This window comes from Strigops habroptila, chromosome 1, assembly GCF_004027225.2.
Source record: "Strigops habroptila isolate Jane chromosome 1, bStrHab1.2.pri, whole genome shotgun sequence".
NCBI classification, from domain to species: domain Eukaryota; kingdom Metazoa; phylum Chordata; class Aves; order Psittaciformes; family Psittacidae; genus Strigops; species Strigops habroptila.
The window spans coordinates 33,286,432-33,307,772 of record NC_044277.2 but is presented as its reverse complement, the minus strand read 5'-3'; the positions used below and the strand labels follow the sequence as shown (position 1 = coordinate 33,307,772).

Below are 21,341 nucleotides of genomic sequence, written 5' to 3'. Positions count from 1 at the left end.
TTGTTTTTTGATTGTTTTTAAGATGCTTTGTAATGTCAATGAAGAATCCATAGATTAGAAATATTAATTGATGCTGGGGTCTAGTATGCCATCATTGTGTAAGGAAATTAACAGTGATAACATAGGCTACTGCTATATAATTTGCAATTACCTCTTAATTATACAGAATTTAATAACAGCCCTATACATTCTTATATTTGTGGTGTATTACAAAATAAATTATTCTGAAGAAAAGAGACAAGAGGAGGGGGCATTTTGGCAGATCTTTCATCATTACCTTTTCTAGATTTGATCTATAAGCCTGTGGATTCCAGTGCTAAAGCACTTTTCCAAAACTTTACAAATCCCATGTGCTCTTTGTAGCAATCCTCTTCTCTGTGTTTGGATTGTCTAAATCTCAGCTCTAACATTTATTTTGCTAACACCGTTAGCTAGTATCATCATCAGCTGTTATCATCAATAGTCATCCTCAATGAAAATCATGTACCTCCATTCTTCCTCTCCACATTCCCTCACAGTTACTGTCAGCTTGGAGACCAGATCTACAATCTTCTCCCTTCTCTTCTGACCTATCCCACAGAGAGAAGCCAACATAAAGTTACCATGAACACTCTCATCCTAAAGACTATGACTGAGCCCCCCTCTCTCATCTATCCAAATCTTATCATTCAGAAGAGCAGATGGGACCTGCTCAGCACGATCCCATGGGGGTAGAAAGGTCCAAGAAAGCTGGCTGACCCTCAATGGCAACCCGCCCAAAGCATTGTCCTTTCCAACATGTAGGAAGCTGAGCAGGAAGGGCAGAAGGACAGCATGGATGAACAAGACACTCCCGGTTGAGCTTAACCACAAAAATGAAGCACACAGAGGGTGAAGGCAGCGACAGGCTACTCATGAGAAGTAATAGCAACATGGCCTGAGTTTGCAGAAAGAGTTAGAAAAGCAGCACCACTGACCATTTTCGAGAGGTCATAATGATCAGAGGAGATTCCTGAAGACTGGAAAAGGGCAAATGTCACACCATCTTCAAGAAGAACAAGGGGATTGTGGGAAAATACAGGCCAGTCAGCCTAACCTCAGTCTCCAGGAAGATTATGGAACAAATCTCAGAAGCCATTTCAAGGCACATGACAGACAAGAAGATAATTAGGAACAGTCAGCACAGTTTCAGCAAGGGCAATTTGTGCTTAACTGGCATGACTGCCTTCATGATGAAATGACTGGCTCTGTGGATAAGAGTCCACAAGTGTCTCACTGTATCCTTTCAGACAAATAAGTAGAAGATAAGGCAGGTGGAAAACTGGCTGAACGTTTGGGGTAAAGTTTGTGATCAGCCATATAAAGGCCAGCTGGCAGCTAGTTGCACAGTGTCATCTCTCAAGGATTGATAATACAGCCAATACTGTTTGGTATCTTTACTAACAAGCAGGGAGATGGATGGTATTGCCCCCTCAGCAAGTTTATAGATTGCAAAGTTTGCAACTCCCCAGAGTGGTAGGACAGGGCTGCTATTCATCAGAGGGACCTTGACAGGCTGTAGATATGGGCCTACAGGAACCCTGTGGAGTTCAACAAAAGAAAATGCCAAGTCCCATGCCTGGACCGAATAACTCCATGTGACAGCACAGGCTGGGTGCTGACTGGAGAATAGCAGATTTGCATAAAAGGATGGGGGTACTGGGTGGAGTATTTGAACACAAACCAGCAAAAGTAAAGAAGGCCAAAGCATATTGGGCTGTATTCGCAAAAGTGCAAGCAGCGGGTCAGAGAAAGTTATTTTTCCCCTCAATTTGGCATTTGAGAGAATTCATCTTGAGTACATCTAGTTTTGGATGTCCCAGTATAAAAGAGACATTGCTATACTGGAATAAGTCCAACAGGAAGGCTATCAAGACAATTAGAGGCACATGCCATATGAGAAGAGGCTGACAGAACTGGGTTTGATCAGTCAGAAGAAAAGAAGGCTAATAGGAAATCATTTCTCTTTACATCTTCCTAGTGGGGACATAAGGAGAAGATGAAGCCTGATTCACCTTGGAGGTGTGCGGTGACAGAATAAGAGACAGCAAACACCAAGTTCAGCATAGAAAATTACACACAAGAGGAAAAAGATTTCACCATGCGAGTAATGCAGCACCAGTTTTCAGTACACTAATCATAACACAGAATGAAGAAACCAACCCCATAAAACCAGAGGTTTAAGCTGTTAATGCAAATAGTAATCTATGGTTAGATGAAAGCACTGGAAAGCTTGAAAGCCTGTTAGGACAAGGTAGAACTTACTGAAATTCAGAGCATAAGTGTAAGATATTTTACTGACCATCATTTTGTTCTTCTGACAAAATGAATACAATCTATCAGGGATACAAACTAATTTCTCAATACCAATGTTTTCTTTGTGGCAAATTTGCAATTCTTTGTTGTTCCACACTGGAATTCTCTGTGACTGAACGGCAACTGCTCTCAGGAGCACCTGACATGATATACAGCAAGACTGGCATAGCAAACATTGGTCTCATCCTATAAATGTTTTTTATGTGCATGAAGATCACTGTTCCAACAAAATGTCTCTTTCCTCACAGCTTAATTACTGAACATAAATTATACAGTAAAAGAAATAACTTTCAATAGGAACATCAAAATGTGACAACTGGCTGCACAACCAGACATGTTTCTATTTAACACATCTGATGTAAGGAAGCTATTAATTTTCTGAATGCATGGCCAAACTTCTTCGTAACACCTGACACAGCATTTTGCTAGGGTAATTAAAGAAACCCTGACAGCTGCAATTTTGTAGAAATATGGATTAAGCCTTTCACTATGCTCTTGGGAAAGTTTTCTCTTCCATAAGCTTCTATAATTTGTTTTAAAATGGCTTGCTTCTGATCATTCAGACCCAGAGTTCTCCTGCATCAGCTCCAGCTCCAGCTTATTTTCTGGCATGCACATATCAAAGCCCTGAAAAACAAACATACATTCTTCTACATATTCTTTCAGGCACTGCTTTTAAAATTATTTTTTTAAACATTTCTTTTAGGTGCTCATAACACTGAACATTACAGTAAAAATCATGCTGATAGACTTGATACTTCCTCTAAAAAACCCCCAAATTATATTAACTGAAGGGAAACATTGCAGTGAAAGTAGCTGGTTTCCCCCTCTGAGAACGAGACGCACTGGTGCCTTGTGCTGTCTGGTGACAGGAACTAAATATATTATCCGCATTCTCCATGACATTCCACTTTGAACTTAACATGCCAGTAGTCATGGTATGAGTGAATGGACAGCTGTCATGAGGAAGGCATTTAATGTTTGAAACAAAGATTAATAGAGGAACCACAGCTAAATATAAAATAAATATAAGGAATACATGTGGCAACTACCTTTATATTTACCACTTTAAAATATTTGTTCTAAAATTTGCATTGTTTAAAAACCCACCGTTACAAGAAATAGATTCTTGCTACTATTAAAATTGTCTCATGTAGCCCTCTGTTCATATAGTACCATTTGTGTACAGTAGCAACAGCAGATGTCTAAAATTAAGTCTACTATTTTTGTCCTATGTTAGAAAGAGTTACAGTACAAGTTTAAAATTTGTTTTATTTATCCTGGCATTTCCTTCATTTTCTTCTCAGTACCACATCACATTAACTAATTGAACTACTCAATAGACTAAAAACTACTAAACATACTCTACGGTTTGAGGTATCACAAAATATTCACACACTATATTCTGACCAGATGAGAACAAAGAAATGTGAAAGCATTGAACAGTGCCATTTAAATATGTGCTTAGTATTTCAAAATGTTAAAGTCTGCTATAGGAAATTACTGCTCTAGAATTGAAATACTTCAAAAACATACATTTTTTGTAAACTGTATGTAACATTCTTATGATAAAATGGGTGTGTACTCAGAGAGGGAGAAACCATGCAGAAGAATATGATTTAGGAGAAATGACTGCATTTACAGAGTATAGGAGAAAACTCTGGATCAAATTCACAGCTTTAGCTGTGCACACATAACTCCTACTCCCCTCACAGGGCGAGATCATAAAGTGTTCAAATCTGGACTTCAGATCTTTATCACTGCGAAAGCGTAGGGGTCAGTCCCTTTGTGTTTTGGGTTTGTCCACTGGAATATCGTTATTATAAGCATTTACACAGAGATGTTCATAGCAATATTTTGAGCTCCATCATTTTTCTTACTGAAAGCAAAAGCTTCATCTTTCATGTCTGGCACTCTCTCACTTGACTTTCAGAAGGAAACACAAATTCAATATTCAGGATTGCAAGACAGTGCTTAGTGCAACTTCTATACCTAACACGAGTTTACTACAACTAGCTCAAATTAATTAGACAAATATGATGAGAGGGAAAGCATTACTATTCAATTTGCAGACAAAGAATAGGCAGAGACAGACTACATGTCATCACTGCAGAAATGCAAGCAGCTTGCAGGACAGCCATGGAGAGGATTAATATATCCCAATGTCAGGTCAGTGTCTTAATGACGAAACTCTCCTTGCCACCTAAACATTGCATCCAAACAGACAAGGACAATTCAAAACAGAGAAATTTAATTTCTTCCTCACTGAAGTCTTAAATCTTTAAAAAGTGTCAGCAGAGCAATCATGAAACCTCTAGTGACAGTTTGGGCATACTGGGCTAACACAAAGATTTGGGATTAAACACATTGGATGTTACAGCCAGTTAATCTAGTCCTTCAGTTTCAACAGATTCAGGACTCTTAAAAATAACAATGTTTTAAACTCATTTATAATCACTAAAATTAAAGGCTGTGCTGAATGGAGATAATATCTGGTTCAGTAGCTCAGCCCCTGCACTCCCCATGGTCAGCCTGTTTGTGATCCCAGCGGTACTTGTTCAGCGTCCCTCCAAGAGCCTCTACTGCTCTGCTAACACCACCATCACACTTCATCACAGACATGTTTATTTTTGTTGGCAGACTAACAAAGGTCCTGTGTAAGACTTCCTAGCACTTTATTCACTCAAATGTTGCTTTTATACCTACAAATGACTTGTAGAAAACAAATGTTAAAGTACAAAATACATTGGGTTTGTCAGCACCACTTGTTTCTGACAGTTCTTTCTGATTTCTAAATGTAACTGTAACAATTTCTCAGCCGGGTGCAAGAATTGCAGGCAGAATATTAACACCTCTAAATTAGTATCATACAAGGATTTGGGGTTAAAGATACTTAAGCATGAAACATTTGACAAGTAACCCCATAAAAAGAAAAAATACTAAGACAGGAACAGTGTGATGGTAAATGCCATCTGTAATAACAACTACATGAAATGTCCCATCACGTTTATTTGACACAGAGCTATCTACAACTGCTCAGCAAAATCAAGGAGGACACAACTTCTATTTCTAGCAGCTGTCCCTAATGCTGAACACCATGTGCACACTTTGGAGGGAATAACATCTTCATACTTAGCCGCTGACAATGAGAGACAAGAGTGGCACAAAACATCAGCAGTTGAATAAAAGGAGTGCAGAAAAAAAAAAAAATCCCCAAAAGAGCACTGGTCTTTTGACAAAATCAGCTGAGATCCACAGATTATTATTAGTACAAGCTGACAGTGAACGGGAAGAAAGCCAAAGGTGTACCAGTGCTTAAGGACTCAGGATGACCTAAAAAGCACCAGTGTAAATTTGGCATTAGTGTGAAGTAAGCAAGTAGATATAAGACTCATCAGCACAAGGTAAGTATATAACTGATACCTCTCGAAGTCATTCTGGGAAAATGTTTAACATGCATTTTTAATTTTATGGTGAGTTGCGTAAGAGTTGGGAGCTCAGAGGCACAAATAACTTTTCAGGCACTGGCTGGAAAGTTCCTTGGTCATGTGTTGACCTCAACTGAACAAAATGACTGTTCTATGCTAGCAAATGTGAAAACAGAGATGACAAAGGCTAGGAAAGGCAGGTGTGTGGAGGAGCGCCTTCACCTAGAGGTAAAAGGCAGGAGCAAATGACTTGTCCTTTCTTCCAAACTTACTTGCCTCTCTGACAGTTCGGAGTCATATTCCGCAGCATTTTACTACCCACTCATGCACTGCACCACACAGTGCAGTTCCCACCTTCCTCCTCACCCTTCGCTTGCTCATCATAGCCTCCTCTTGCACAACATATCGAATGTCATAACATGCAGGTAACAGCTGTAAAACATAGAAGACCCAGGGAGTCAAAGGCGTTAGTGTGACCTTTCTCACTACATAGTGACAAGCAGTCAATACATCTTGGCATTGCAAGTACAGAGAAGCCATCACACACCCCCTGCCCAGACAACAATCTCCACACAGATTGTCTAAACCTTTAATAAAGAAGAGCAGTTAACACTTTCAAATATTAAGGTATTACACACCGCTTTCCTTTTGCTAACACTTCTTACTCTCTTCCCACTTACATGCCAAAACATTTCATGAGGGAGGTCAGGAGGGGTGAAAAAAAAAAATCTTTTTGTGGTGTCATTATAATAGAACTGTCATGGGACTAACTCTTCTCTGTAAGAAGCCTAGGAAGAGGCAGAAAAAGGATTTGGAGCTGCTGCGTATTTCTGGTGTCTAGCCTTCCATTCTTCAAGACAAAAAAAGAAAATACAAAAGGAGAAGGAAGCACAATTAAAATAAAACCAGCATCTGTGTCTGCTGCACATTTTTAACTGTAATTTGTTGACCAAGCTGAGCTCATGACCTGCCGTTCTCAGATCTACCAAACTACGCTACCACCAGATAATGTACGGCTTAGTTTTTAGCAGCTTTGGCAGTTGAGGGATTCATAAATGACTTGCTAAAGGAATCATGCTGGTTACTTAGCACATGGGGGTTTTTTAACAGAAGTCAATAGAGATGGGAAAGATGAGGAATAAAGTGGATAAGGTAAGAGCAGAATCCCACATCTTTCACTCCAAGTGACTTGCTTGGGATTTAGCCACAGATGGTAGGAACAGTGATGCAGACTCTCTTTTCTGTCCCAAGCTATAGGATTTATCCAGCAACACTGCAGTAGGCACTGGCTCCAAGTGCACACTGAAGTGGCTGAAATACCTGAGGCCTGAGGGTCAATAAGTCTTACCGGCTACCAATCTTTAACAACGGAATAAAGCCCTGTATTAGAGCCAATCTTCAATTAGTGTATCTGTTCAACTAAAAGAAAAGAATGAAATAGTCACTGGCTTATTTATTAAGTGTATTAATTACATATATTTTTCATAAAAACATTAATATTTTTAAAAAATAAATTACATAATTCAGCTCTTAGAAGGTGCTTTTAGAACAGATGGGCTAACAATTCTAACAGTTACTCTTCCATCAGATCTTGCTATAAACTAAACTTGCAAGTTCTTTAAGTGACAGCACGTTTTTCTCTTTCGTCTCTCTGTGCCTTCTAACAGAATGGGTCTTTGATCATTCCCTAGATATAAAGGATAATAATACTTATTTTTATTTAAATCTCAAAACTACTAACTGACCTTAAAATAATATTATGTAAGTAATAGAATGTTTCCAAACATTGACTTTTATTGGTCAGTGAGATAGAGGTTCCAAAAAGAATGTGAAATACACAGCTCTGAATACAGAGTTTTGCTGGAAGGCTATGTCCTTACTCTCCCAAACCCTATCTGTCAAACCCTTCTGAGTCATTCCAAAAATCAGAACTTTCCACAATTTTTCACTAGCAAGGGGAGAATAAAATTTTGAAAAAAGAGCTTTTAACAAAAAGATTAGATGATAAAAGAAGGGGGAACAGGTAGCTGGAGCATGTGTTTCTTACCTCCATGACTATCCTACAACCCAAAGAACTACAGAATAATGGAACGGTTTGGGTTGGAAGGGACCCCAAAGATCATCTAGTTCCAAGCCCCCTGCCATTGGCAGGGACACCTTCCACTAGACCAGGTTGCTCCAAGCCCCATCCAACCTGGCCTTGAACACTGCCAGGGATGGGGTATCCCCATCTTCTCTGGGCAACCTCTGCCATCGCCTCACCACCCTCATAGCAAAGAATTTTTTCTTAATATCTAATCTAAATCTACCCTCTTACAGCTTAAAGCCATTATTCTTTAAAGCACAAAGCATAAGGCAAAATAGGACTTAAACCCCACTTCTGCCTGAAGCTAGAACTCCTCCAGGAAAGCATCTTCTCTCTTGTTTTCCTGGAAAAAGTTGCTCTCAAACCTCTCCCTCGGAATACCTGCAGTCAAATGGGTAGGACACTCACTTGCAAGGGTGAGGTGTTCATTCACCTCTCTGCTCCAACCCACACTGTAAGACATGACCACATTCCAAAGCACTGTCACCAGATAACAGAGTGAAGAGGGGAAGGAAACACGTCTTCCCAAGTGGCAACTGATGACAGCACCCCCAGTTTCTGGGTTTTTTTGGTCAAAACTATTGACCCCAATTCAACACAAATCCACAAAGAGATTCAGTTTCAAATCTATTTTTTTTTAACTGAATACATTCAGTGAGACAAGTTCTGAATGTTTTTGCACCTAAAATTGATTTTGATTTTCCAACCTCTTATTCATCATTTTGACCTTATAAAGATTACTGCAAATCTTACCTCATTTACCTCTTTTAGTTCATCACAGCTATATCAACTACTCACTGTAATGAGCTCTGCTATTCAGCTCATGCATCACGTGTTGCATACAGCGTAAAAAGCAAACTTTTGTCACCTCTTTTCTCACCTGGAGAAGGGGGCTTTTTTTGGTGACAGTCTGTTTGAGTGAACTGTTCAAATGACTCTAACAACAACAAAAAGCTTTATTCAGATCTCACCCTAGTGCGGTATTGTCACACCTGCACGGATTATAAAACCTCTCACCGAAAAAGTTATCACAGGACAGCAAATTCTGTTCTTAGTCATTGGCACATCATATAAAAACTTTACACATCATCACAGGATGCTCTGGTCTCATGCAAAACACTTCTGAGAAAACAAAATCAAACCAAACCAATAACAAAGAAAAAACCCCAACAAACTGGAAAACAGATAAAGGAGATTCAGAAAGAGAACCTGTTGCTTCAAATAGTAACAAAAAGTATACTCTGCTTGTTTTGCAGCTTCATTTCTGTAGTTAATTTATGCTGTAAGGAAATAACCTCAAAAAATCTGTCTACACACATAGATACATGAAGTCACATAGATACAAAATAGCAAAGAACACTTGTAAGAGCTGAATTCACTCTGTACTCTGCAAAGACAACAAGACTACAAAAAGACAAAATTACTAAACATTACTATACAAGACTAATAAAATAAAAAGATACTGCAAGCAATTCGGGTGCTGAGACGAAGCCTCTAGTGCTGTTTTAGATGTCCTAGACACCTGCACAGGACCAGCTGACCTGTGCAGAGCTGCAGAAGACTCAGGCTTTGCTGGAGCTGATGGTGAGGGTCCAAAGACATTACATAGGCTGAGCACCATACATTACAGCTAAATACCTGAAACTGGAAAAGGCTTATGTTCTATAAATCCAAATGCTAACCCAGGAGAATGCAGTACAATTAAAAAAAAAAAAAAAAAAAATTAAAAAAACCCAGACAAAAAACCCCCCTGAAGAACCATTTGCTATTGGCTCAGATTAATGTAAAGACTTCATGGAAAACATGCAAAAAGCCAACATTTGCCTGTGGCAATAAAGGAATGCTTAGTCAAGACAGGACCATTACAGAATGAATTATTTGCATGATACTCACTATGCAAGAAGAGAAGACAGCTCTAAACCAAAGTATTAACAGAGGAAGCTTTGGGGAAGATTAACAAAATGAAGAAGCACAAAACACCCAGACCCAAGAGCTCATTCAAGAGCTCTAATACTATGGAAGCATGATCAAATCAGCTCCTATAATAAACAAGAGAATTGGTAGGCACATGGGAATATGATGTAATGGAGAAGAGAAAGCATGGCTTTGTAAAGAGAAGTCATAACTTCAAGATTACTAGCGTTTCTGTAAAGACTTAATGATTATTTGGATAAGGATGATTTGGTTAATGTAGTATATTTATATTACTGAAAAGCTCTCACAAGCCAAAAGCTCTTAAACAATTTGTCACAAGGTAAAATAAAAGGTCTGTCATGAATTACTATTTAAAGGATGGAACAGAGAAAGTTGGCAGTTTTCACAGTGTTACTAGTGGAATTCCAAAATGACCTGCTCTATTAAAGATAAATGCCCTGGAAAAGATGGCAAATGGCAAGTTTATAAATTTGCTGAACTACTCAGGTGAGCTCAAAGTAAAGCTGCCTACAAAGAACTGATGTTACGGTGACTACACATTACAAGTGCTGGTGAAATTCTGTGTTGATAAATGCAAAGTAAAAGACAACTCCAACTGAGGATGTGCAAGGATAAGTGCTAAATTAACTGCTGTTTCCAAGGAAGAGATCTTGGAATTGTTGCCAGTAATTTTCTGAAAACAACAGCTTAGTGGCCAATAGCAGTCAAAAGAGTGTATATTGTGTTAAACGTTATTAGGAAGGAAAGAGAGAGTACAACAGAAAACATCCTAAAGCCAGAGCGCTCACATCCTGAATCTCTCACACAAAGCTCATCAGCAGCCTCAGGAAGAAACAAGGCTCTTCAGCTTGGAGGAGACACGTCAGTGTCATGAAAACAACAGAAGTCTATAGAAACAGGAATGAGACTGCAGAAAGCAAACAGAGATTGAGAACTCATTATTTCTCATGCCAGGAAAACTTAACACCCCCATGTTTTCACTGGAGGCAGCAAGTGTAAAGCAACAAAAAGACTTTCTTAAAAAACACATAATTAGCTTGTGGAGCTCATCAATACTGAGGTTCAAAGCATAAATATGCCCAAATAAAAGCAAGTTCATGAAGGACAGCATTAAACACAATGGTTTGGCTGTATCTTTTATCCTATCAAAAGCAGGATTTGCTCTATTTCTCCTACTCTCTTTAAACATCTGCTGCTGGTCCCTGTTAAATGCAGAACTGCAAGCGAAGGTATGTTGTCTAACCCAATTTACTGGCACTCACATACCTCTTGCTCTTCTCTGTCAGTCCAAATCTGAGTGTTCTCCAAGCTTTTATACAAGGCTCCTGTCCTCTTGTCCAGCCCCAGAACCACCGAAGTGTTCGCTTCTGAGTAGCTATTGTCCTTAATTCTCCAAAGTCAGAGCAAAATAATGTCTTATTATTTTATTTAAAATTGCAGATAGAGAAAAAATTGAGAAGATGGAGAGGCCAGATACCAGTAAGTGCAAGATACTCTTTGCTCCTGAAGATCAAAAGCAGATGCAATACCAGAAAATAAGACAGTCTTTGAGCAACAATAAACAAGACAAGCTAAGAACAGAAAGAGCTGGTGTCCAGTGCTGCAAGCATTTGGCAGTGTGCGTGTCTTCTGTTTATAGAAAGCATAATGGCAGCGTACAGCCCTTCCAGGGACTGAGCAGAGGATTTATGCAGTGTCTGCACTATATAAACCTGCTTGATGTGCCACTTAGCTTTTATAATGACTTACTAAAACCAGAGAAAAATAAAACATAGATCTTACACCTTCTCCTTTTCCAAAATATTGTTGCAAATGACACAAATCTGATGTACCGATCAGTCTCCCACTAAATACACTGTTCCCAAAAAATGCTTCAAACAAGGGTAGAAAAATACAAGTGAAATAGGCCATCATAGATTTAGATTATTTTTCATGTACAAATAACTGAAGGTGAAAGTAAGGCATACAAGCATTTAACTCGTTGATTCTGAATACAGAGATACTCTTAGATCTTTTAAATTATTTACAGGCCTAAAAGGGTGGTCAAACATGAAAAATACGTCCAATTATTAAGAATAAAAATAAAATGAAAAATAGATCATGCTTACTTTCCTAAAAATATCTACACAACAAATCACACATTCATCAAGAGCAATACCTGAATCTACAAGCACCCAAACAGTGCTTACTCTAAATGCTCTCTCTCTTTTAATCCGCATTCATTTTGACCAAATATAACACTTAGATTATATTTTTAAATTACTCCACTGTGTAAGGAGTGTGCAAGTGTGCCTGAAATGACTTATTCTCCTACTCGCTTCTTTTAAAACATATTGAGAAAAAAATAAGCTATTTTTTATCTTCAAGCAATCTCATTCATTGACTCATGACCATTAACAACTTTATAGCTCTGTAAATTATAATCAGGATAATCAAATCCTGTGCTTCAGGGTATGATCTGATCACCATAGGAGCTGGGAAGAAATTTTCTCCCATCTGCTGCATTGCACAGTTGTATAGATGCATTGTTGGTACAATGGAAAGTTCACCCTATGTGAATGCTGGTGGCAGAATATAAGGCTTTGAATGCCAAAAATGTCAGAATGACAAATTCTATGCGATTGATGAGAAATGCCTATGAAGCCTTCCCACTCACGGCCAGACTCTGATGCTGTGCTATGTGCACAGACCGCAGGACCCGTGAGTCTATGACAGGACAGTCTAGACAATGCAGCTAAAGCAAGGCAGACAGAAACAGAGAAGCATCTCTTTCCTACAAACTCTGAATTTTAATTTCTCCTGTTGTAAATAGGTCCTTGACTGACTAATCTTACCCCCAGCAAATATAATTTGATTTTACTATAGCCATATATGTAAACATAATACAAGAAAATCATGGCATTAACATTATTAACTACTAACAAAATTATATTCCTCAAGTAAAAGCTGGAACATAACTTAATTTAATCTAATACATTCCATGCACACAGACACACACACATACACTCACACCAAAATAACATTAATTTAAACATCATGTTTCTGAAATCCACTAATCTGAGGTCAGTATATATAAGATTGAAAATTGCACTGAACAATTCTCTGTCATCCTAGCATATTTGTCTATTGCTATAGGACAATACTAAGCACAAATACTTCAGAGAAATCTGACATCAGGAGGAACTTATATTTCAGTATCCCATGTAAAACGACAAGCTAAACCCAGGAGTCTGCTGTGTCTGTAGGAGCAGTATCAGCAACAGCCATAGCCCAACCAAGTACCACAGAGCTGTAAGTGCCAACTTTAAACTGCCAGCTCAAAATTTCTATCCATAAAGTTGTCAAGACACAGACGAGCCCCACAGCAATGCCCTACAGACCCCTAAACATGCAAGCTCACTGCCAGTGCACACAAGATGGCATTTACTCTCTCCCTTAATTGTAATTTTTATGTCTGTACAGCTCCCAGGAACCACCAAGGATGTCAGATGGAAAAGGGTGAGTTGTTGACCAAAAGCCTTGCCAAAATACTGTATTAAGGAAACATACTTTTAATAAGCATGGGTAGAGAAGCTTCACAACTGGCTTAGTGATTCCTCCTGACAGAGAACACTCTTTCTGCTGGAAAGCTCCAGCTTATCTGCCAGTCAATGTCATGGGGAAGAAGCCAAGAGTTGAGGTTGGTCTGTGTCACTGGTGTTGCTAAATACTGGGTTGGACCCATCACATAAATCTGCATGGTAATTTTGAGAAAAAATTTACAAGAGCATGTCTTTAAGGAAGTTGCTGAAATACATGAGATTGTTCCGTACTGTCTTCAAGATACACGTTCAAGCAGCTGAACATGAAGAACCCAATCTGTAATGGTTTAATTTTGTTCCTAATTATTCGTATTCTCTTCCCCCTAGAAGTGTTCATAGAAAATTGTGGGTTTATATATGCACCAAAATACATCCCCTTTGTGTCTGCAAGACTACTTTAGACTGGAAAACTCAAAAATTATATTAATTTCCACATTTACTCAAATGGCGCCAGGACAGGGGGTGTAAGAAAACTGGTATGGCGTGGAAGTCTTGGCATTTGAGTGAGTATCCCAGCTTTTGAAGCAGCAACAGAAACGCATCCTACTAATTAAAAGTGATTGTTTCAAGAAAAACAGTAGGTACTTAAGAACAGTGTTTCAGGTAGTTCACTTAATATTGCATGGATATACACTGTACTAAAGCTTTTTTATCAAAGCAAAATTCAAAAAACAGTTTAGGTATGTGCATGTATAAGTAAAGCAGAGTGTGGGTGTGTAAATACTATATACCCAGATAAAAACCCTCAATGCATTGAGTAAACTTCAGCTCTATACCTTAGTACTCAATTCTGAGTCTGGTTACCTTCCGGATTGCTAAGTCTTTCTAAATTAGAACAAGCAATTTCTCTTTGTTTTACCTAATATTTGAAAATGGCAAAAAAGTCCCATGGGTCACTGAAAATTATCCCTTCATTCCTGCCGCCTGTTTCAAGTCAGTCAAAACATTCCAGACTTCAAAAGGGGGCTTTGCCTGCTTAGGCCATTTTGGTGTCCTTCTATGGTTGGCCTATGAGGGATTGGTTATTTGGATAAATTAGTTTGTGGAGCCTGCTGGCCTTCTAGAAGACCTCAGTGTCTGACTGCAAATTAGTTCTACCGAACATGTAGAAATCCCTGGGCAGATGAGAAGAAATAAATGGTGATAAAATCTAATACTACAATGTTTGTAATGCGATTTTATTCTGCTCTGTAGCTGGTAAGCAAAACTAATGTCGAATTAAAAATTTTAAAATATAAAAATGGTCATGAAAGCACAAAATCAGATCAGTATCCGAGTCACAGCAGAGAAGGCTGGATGCCAACTTTAAAGTTAAGCTTCCAGCAGGAATCTTTTACAAGAAAAAACAAAAAACCTTCTGGTTTTCCCCAAAATCAAGTAGGTATTTACATTACGGATGCACCCCCGCTTAAGCCAGGAAGTCACACAGTTGAATTCTGCTGGAGCTTGGGCTGTGAATAAACTGCTACGCAGTCTTTTAGTGCATAGTTGTACAACTGCCTAAGGAGAGTTTATCCTTAAGGAAGAAAAGTCAGAGAGCCAAAACTAACAAACATGGCTTCTCGAGCGGAACAATGGTCCAGAAAACCTAGTAAAAAAGAAAATAAACTTCACTGGCAGTTTGCTTTTTACTGTTAAGGGCTAAGCTACAACTTCATCAAGACTTTCAAGAAGAGACATCATGCAGAACAGTATACAGCGGCTGGAAAGAGTCAGACAGATTGTGTATTTTTTATACACCCATTTTTATATGGTGATCTAAAAATGTCTCACACCATAACAAAGACAAAGATTCACCTCAAAAAGGGTTTGTAGCTAAGGTCATTGATGGTATCTGTTGGACTCCTGCAAAATTCCTGCAAGTTCTCTGTTCTAATCCTAAAGCCAGGACCATAAGGCCAGTGCAAATGTGCGTGTATGGAAAATGCACTAAGAGTTATGCTGGTGGTGGGATTACTTTCTTGTATCAATGGCAGAAAATTACAAACACTCATTAAAAATAAGAGCTATGATGCATGCTGTGTTTAGGCTCTGGTTCCGCAAAGATGAATATGCCCAACAAAATGAGCTGTGGGTAAAAGTCCTTCTGTCAGTGCTGCAAGCATCATTGCCTCCAGCTCTGCAGAGTTTTTGCCACCCATTAGGAAAAGTACATTTTAAGTATCAAGAATTCCTCTATGGTATTATTGCAAACCCAGCTGAATTAATAGTTTGTAGTGAATAAGGGACACTCTTCAAACTGTCAACAAACAGCTTACAATTTTCCAGAGTATTTTCACTAAAATGCTTTTAAAGAAAAAATTCTACTAACAGTTACTGATTAAGCAGTTCCCATAGACTGTCTAGCAACAGCTCATTTCAATGTGGGGAATTTAAATATATCAGCTAGTTCTGCCTGTTCATTCTTTTTGACACATACCGAGTGTTGAGAGAAGGTTTTCTGGCTTACGTTTCAATATCCTATCAATTGCAGATAGAGAGGGGAAGAGGAGTGGGAAGGGTGCAGGCAATTCCATTTTACAGGCTCAGTTACAGATTGCAATTGCATGGTGCTTGTTGGTTATTGCCTTGCAGAGCTTTCCAAAAAGAAAGCATGTTACACATTTCTTTAGAATAGCAAGGGGACTCAGGAGGGAGTAAAATGCTGTGCCAGCCTTTGAGAGAAACTGAGGTAGCACCAATATACATGGTTTTCACAGGTGATGATGCTATGAGTTTTCAACCAAAGGTTGAAATACTTGTATTTTCACCCATTTTCCTCATAGACTTGGTTCCCTAATGTGACAAACAGGTAATGTGACAGCACGACAAACATGCCATTGATGTTGTTCAAAGCTGGAGGTTGTGTCTGGCTGTCACCAGCCATGCCTGCGGGCACAACCATGGTGATGGCCTCTGAAACCGCTCCTGGGCTGGAGAGCCACAGCACTGAGTCGTAGCTCGCCTCGAAATAAAATGTACTTTCTAGCCTTTCTGGTAGCAAAGATAACCTTGAAAATGTGAAGAGAGTGTAACCTGATGCCTCAGTAAGACTGCAAGGAGCTTGAAAAAAAGACGGAGAGATGTGAACTGCCCCAGCCATCTCTCTCTGGGCCCCATGGACTCAGCATTTCTGTGGTCGTGGAGTCTGGCGCTTTTCCAAGATTCCACAGAATCTCGCATGTTTGCTGCAAAATTCATTATTTTGCTGCAGCCAGGTGCTGGATGTTTTCTGGTTTGGTTCCTCCCCCTACCCTCATTACCTCCCCCCCGCCGCTTTTCTTGCTGAAACCAGCTACTCACTCTGCATCTTTCCATTAGATATGAGGTGACTTTTCGGTGCAAGCACTGCTCTCCTGTACATGGCATGCGATAAGCAGGAGAGCGGTGACCGGCGAGCAGCTGGGAGGAGCAAGAAGCTGGAAGTATGCAGCCAGGCTGCCTAGAGAGCTGACCGAAGGCTGAGGTTTGGGGACTGCAGGGGGAATCGGAGAAGATTAACTGCTGAAGCAGACTAGGAGCACCTCCTTTCTTGGCTCATTGGGTACACGCTGTTTGGATCTAACTTGACTACTGAGGGCCTCAAAGTCTTCACTCTGTTTTTCCAGATGGGCAGAGCCCATCATCAAAAATACTCGGTGCTGAAAATACCTCTTGGTGTACAATTTTGCAATAAGAATTTTCAACTAGAAGCCTGGATGGGGTAGGAATGAAACATATTTTATGGTATATAATAACTCAACATCGCTACCAAAACAGAGACTAATGCAGAAGGAATACCCTCCAAAATATTCTCAGAGGATATAGTAATTGCTGAAAACATGCTAGTATGTTTTTATGAAAAATTCCTTCTGCTGAATCTTGCAAATAAATAAAAATCCATGCATTTTTTTAAAAATCAATAAGCAAATCAAATGAAATAAAATACGTGCTTACCTCTAAAATGTCCTTTTGGAGGTTTGTGAAAAGTTGTCATCGGGGTACCCCTAACCCAGATGTATATTCTACATCAAGCATATCACACCAGAATATTCTGATTATCAGTGTTCGTCATGTTTGTAGATGAAGAAACCTAGAGGGTTTCTAGGGCAACGCATTCACGCCAATGCCAAGTTTGGGACTGGTAGAGATTAAGCCTACCACAAATGTAAACCACAATAATTTTACACCAATTCTTTAAAATCAGTTCAGTATAAGATGTAGTGTTACCCATTCTCAGTTTCCTTACAATCAGAATTTCTGTAACATCCAAACTGACATTTTCATCTCAAAAATATTTAAAAGAAGATGTGTTTTTCTTCTTCTCAGGTATGTGTGAGATGTGGGACTCATTGCAAGTGAGAGAAGAAGGCAGAGAAGTCCCCTAAGGATAGTGAAGAACAGAGTTTACAAACTCAAACAGAGATTAGAGCATTAGTATTAGTATACCAAATCTGACACGAGATATGCAACCCTATTCATGGCATTTCAAAGTGGAAACATATTGGCTACATATCAGACATGCAGATTTCAGTAGCAAGCCAAATAATACTATTTTACTTTTTTGTAAAGTAAACTTTTTGTTTGCTCCAAAGTCGATCAAATGAAGAAGTACCTCCACAGAAAGATCAGTAAGGTGAGCAGCATGGCATTTTGATAGTCTTTGAGAAAGGACAGACCAGACACTGAAGCAGTCCAGTTATAGGAATTTGTAACTTCTTTGTCATCATTAAGGTATCTGTTTCACTGACAAATTGGGTTAAAATCAACAACCAATTCATTAATAGAGAAATACAAATTGAAAATAACCAACCACTTGTTTTAGCTTGATAAAACACAAGTGGACCACCTTTAATAGGTGCACATATTATTAGCAAACAAGCTTAAAAGCCTTTTTCTGGACTTGGAAAGTAAGAAACTTAACATCAGTGACTTTTTCAGGTAGGATAATACACTGATATCCTCTGTCTAGCCAGCCTCAGATTTATTTGTTTTATGCTTCTTTCTCAGTAAAGCAAGGTGGGGGCAGACGTAGCGTTCAAGTTTGCAAGCAGAAGTTTACAAGTCAGTTCATAAAGAATGTGAACCAAACACATGACAGCACCATTAGGACCATTTCTCCAGGTGATGAAAGTGTTGCTTAGATGCCAAAATCCCCTTTTAGTTGTATGAATGTAACAGTGCAGACATTAACCTGCTGGGCTTATTATGGTATCCTCTTGTACGTGTTAACTCTGATGGGCTGTCAGTGCACAATAAATTCATACTGGACACTAACAGGCATTCCCATGTGAAACATCAGCCTCCTCCTTGACAGAGGAGTCTTGGCCAAAGACAGTGGCAAAGTACATACTTATCTACTCTCTCATAGTGTTGTCTGATAAACTTTTTTTATTTCCCTTTCTCCTTCTCCTGGCACTTGCTCTGTTGTCCATCTAGCTCTACTTTCCTAAAACATTATACACCTTCAATTCTCAGTTGCTGAATAAAGCTCCCCCCTTACCTACGTGTACCTGAAACTGCTTCCACAGCATAGTTTGCATTGGCCAGTTCCAAAATAAAAGTACCTTTCAACTGGCACTTACAGAAAAATTTTCCTCTTATCCTAAGGACTACCACCAGGTTTTAGGAGTTGCTACGTGTGTTTGGTATCTTAAATCCCAAACAGCTTTTGGGTTGTGTGTTGTAAATTCAGAGTGTTAATCTATCCCTCATTCTCTTTTTCTTTCTTTCGTGTATGCACAGAGAGAGCAGAATAAATAAAAACAGTGTTCATGCCAACTTCTTTATTTTCACTGAGACTATTTTGCCTTCTGACTACTGCTTTTAAGAAATCTCTGTGTTGGTCAATTCAGTATTGCAAACACAGCAGCCAGTCCAGTTATGAATGAATTAAAGTGAGGCCTAATTGCAGGATTTGATTCACAAGTTTAATATCCCAGTTTTAAACCTATTCAATGACACAGCAATCAGAAGAGTCATATCCCATCGTGGTATTTCTGCCCTGTGTCATACACCTTTGGGCTGTTCAGTCCTTGCCTGAGTTACAGAAGCCTGAGTGCTTCTCAATGCAGCAGTTACTGGTTTAGATTTTGACAATCCTGATAGCATCCATGACTACCACCCACTTGGGTAACGTGAAGGGAAATCTGAGCAGATGAAGTGTTTTACAGGCTCTCTGGACTAAGTAGTGAAAAGAAAGAATGGAATGAAAAACCCCAACAGGAGTGCTGGTGGCGCCAAACCGTGAACAAATATTTCCCTTAACACTCTCGTTACGTTAAGTGACAGTTAGATTTGTCATTACATACAGTTCCAGCATATGATTACCTGACCCAAACCCACTGCAGCACATGAAGCCCAAGCTACGCCGGGTGTACAGAGTGGCAGTATGGCAATGGAAGCCACAGAAAATCCCAACGGCTTCAGGGAAGGCGTTTCATGCATAGAGGAAAGTCTGATCCTGAATAGAACAGGACTGAGCTTGGGTGGTGCTGAAAGCTCTGGGACTCCAACTGCAAACAGGACCATCCCTGTTTAACACCAATCAGTAACCATGGCCACCCCTTTCTCTAGGAGTGAATCGGTCCTTTCTGCACATTGCTGTAGCAGCGATGGATAAATACCCAAATGTACACATAGAGACAGACTGTGGAACAAATGAACATTGGAAAATAATCAAAGCCATATTGCTTCACATAGTTAAAAATGACACTGGACGAGAAGTGTAACAAAAACATGCAACACAACAGGCTTATTATTAGGTGGCTTGGTTCTTTCTACTCTGTTGCTATGCGAAAAACTAACACAAGCACCAGCGAAACTGGATATACAAGGGGAAGATTGAGAGATGATGCAGAGTACTGTCAAATGTAGAAAGTAAACAAGTCAGAAAAAAAATGCAGGAAATAAATCTAATCAAATTTACTGAATAGTAGGTTTTGGAGTTATTTTACAACTAGTAAAAATAAGGCAATTTCAATGTGCACCATTTCTGTTAAAACAATCCAGAATAAAAACATATATGTAGCATTTTGATGTTCACCAAATGCCAAAAATGATATCACAAACTAAACTAAAAAATCCACAGCACGCACACTAATCATTTGACCATGCATGAAATATTATTTTAAAACATTATTAACCGTGTGTGATAGTCTGCAAAATTTCTTACTATTGTGAATTTATAAACAGGCATTTACAAGAAACAACAATGCGCTGGAAACATATCTTTTTTTAAGAAACAAAATTTTGCCACTGTTCATAAGACTTTGCAGCTAGGAGTTGTATCCCCTTCTCCTAGAAGCAATATTTGCATGTATTCACACACGCAAAGAGAAATAACTTCAAATAACAGAATGAAAACTTTCTAACAGATCAAAATGTTAACAATATAAATGCAGCAAGCCAAATATTTCTTAAAGAAAGCAGCAATCATCTTTTTGTAATGAGTTGGTGAAGACAAAGATTTTTAAATCTATACGTATTTTCTGCAGCTTTAGAACCTTCACCTCTCAATGAATTTCATCATTCACTGCTTCAAATCACTAAAAGCACATGTAGCTTTCTAAGACTTTCCAGCCACTTGGTTGCAACAAAAATAATTACCACTTTGAAAAACATAACTTTTTTTCCTCAGGACTGACAAGTTGTTTACTTACAGGCTTCCCATTTATTCCCTGGGGGTCTTCCATTGAAGATTTCTTCTTCCAAATTATATATGGGGTATTAGTTACAGTGAGGTTCAGACAGTCCTAGCACACACACACACCTGTGGAAAAGACAGTACCACGTCACCGCATTAATTTGTTGGCATGAAATTAAGAGCTGATCTCTATGTCTGCAACTTGCCATTAACTAACAAGTATACACAAGTCGGGAGCAGGTATCTTCAACGAATTGAATTAATCTTGAAAATAAATATATAGTTGAGCTGTTTATTGCAAATCCACATGAGCTAAAAGCAGGCAGCGAGAGCCCCGTTGTGCTCGCTGTCAGCAGGCGAATAAAAGGCAGCCA

The 21,341-nt window shown here is 39.0% G+C and overlaps 1 protein-coding gene across 1 annotated transcript in view; it reads right to left on the bottom strand.

Annotated features, from left to right (window-relative positions):
- EYA1 (EYA transcriptional coactivator and phosphatase 1) overlaps positions 1–21,026 on the bottom strand; it is a 151,216-nt gene extending 130,190 nt beyond the window's left edge. Inside the window, exon 1 of the mRNA XM_030507115.1 lies at positions 20,984–21,026. Within this exon, the coding sequence (XP_030362975.1) occupies positions 20,984–21,016 (33 nt within the window). The 5' untranslated portion in view covers positions 21,017–21,026. The remainder of the gene's footprint in view (positions 1–20,983) is intronic.
- Positions 21,027–21,341: the final 315 nt, after the last annotated feature.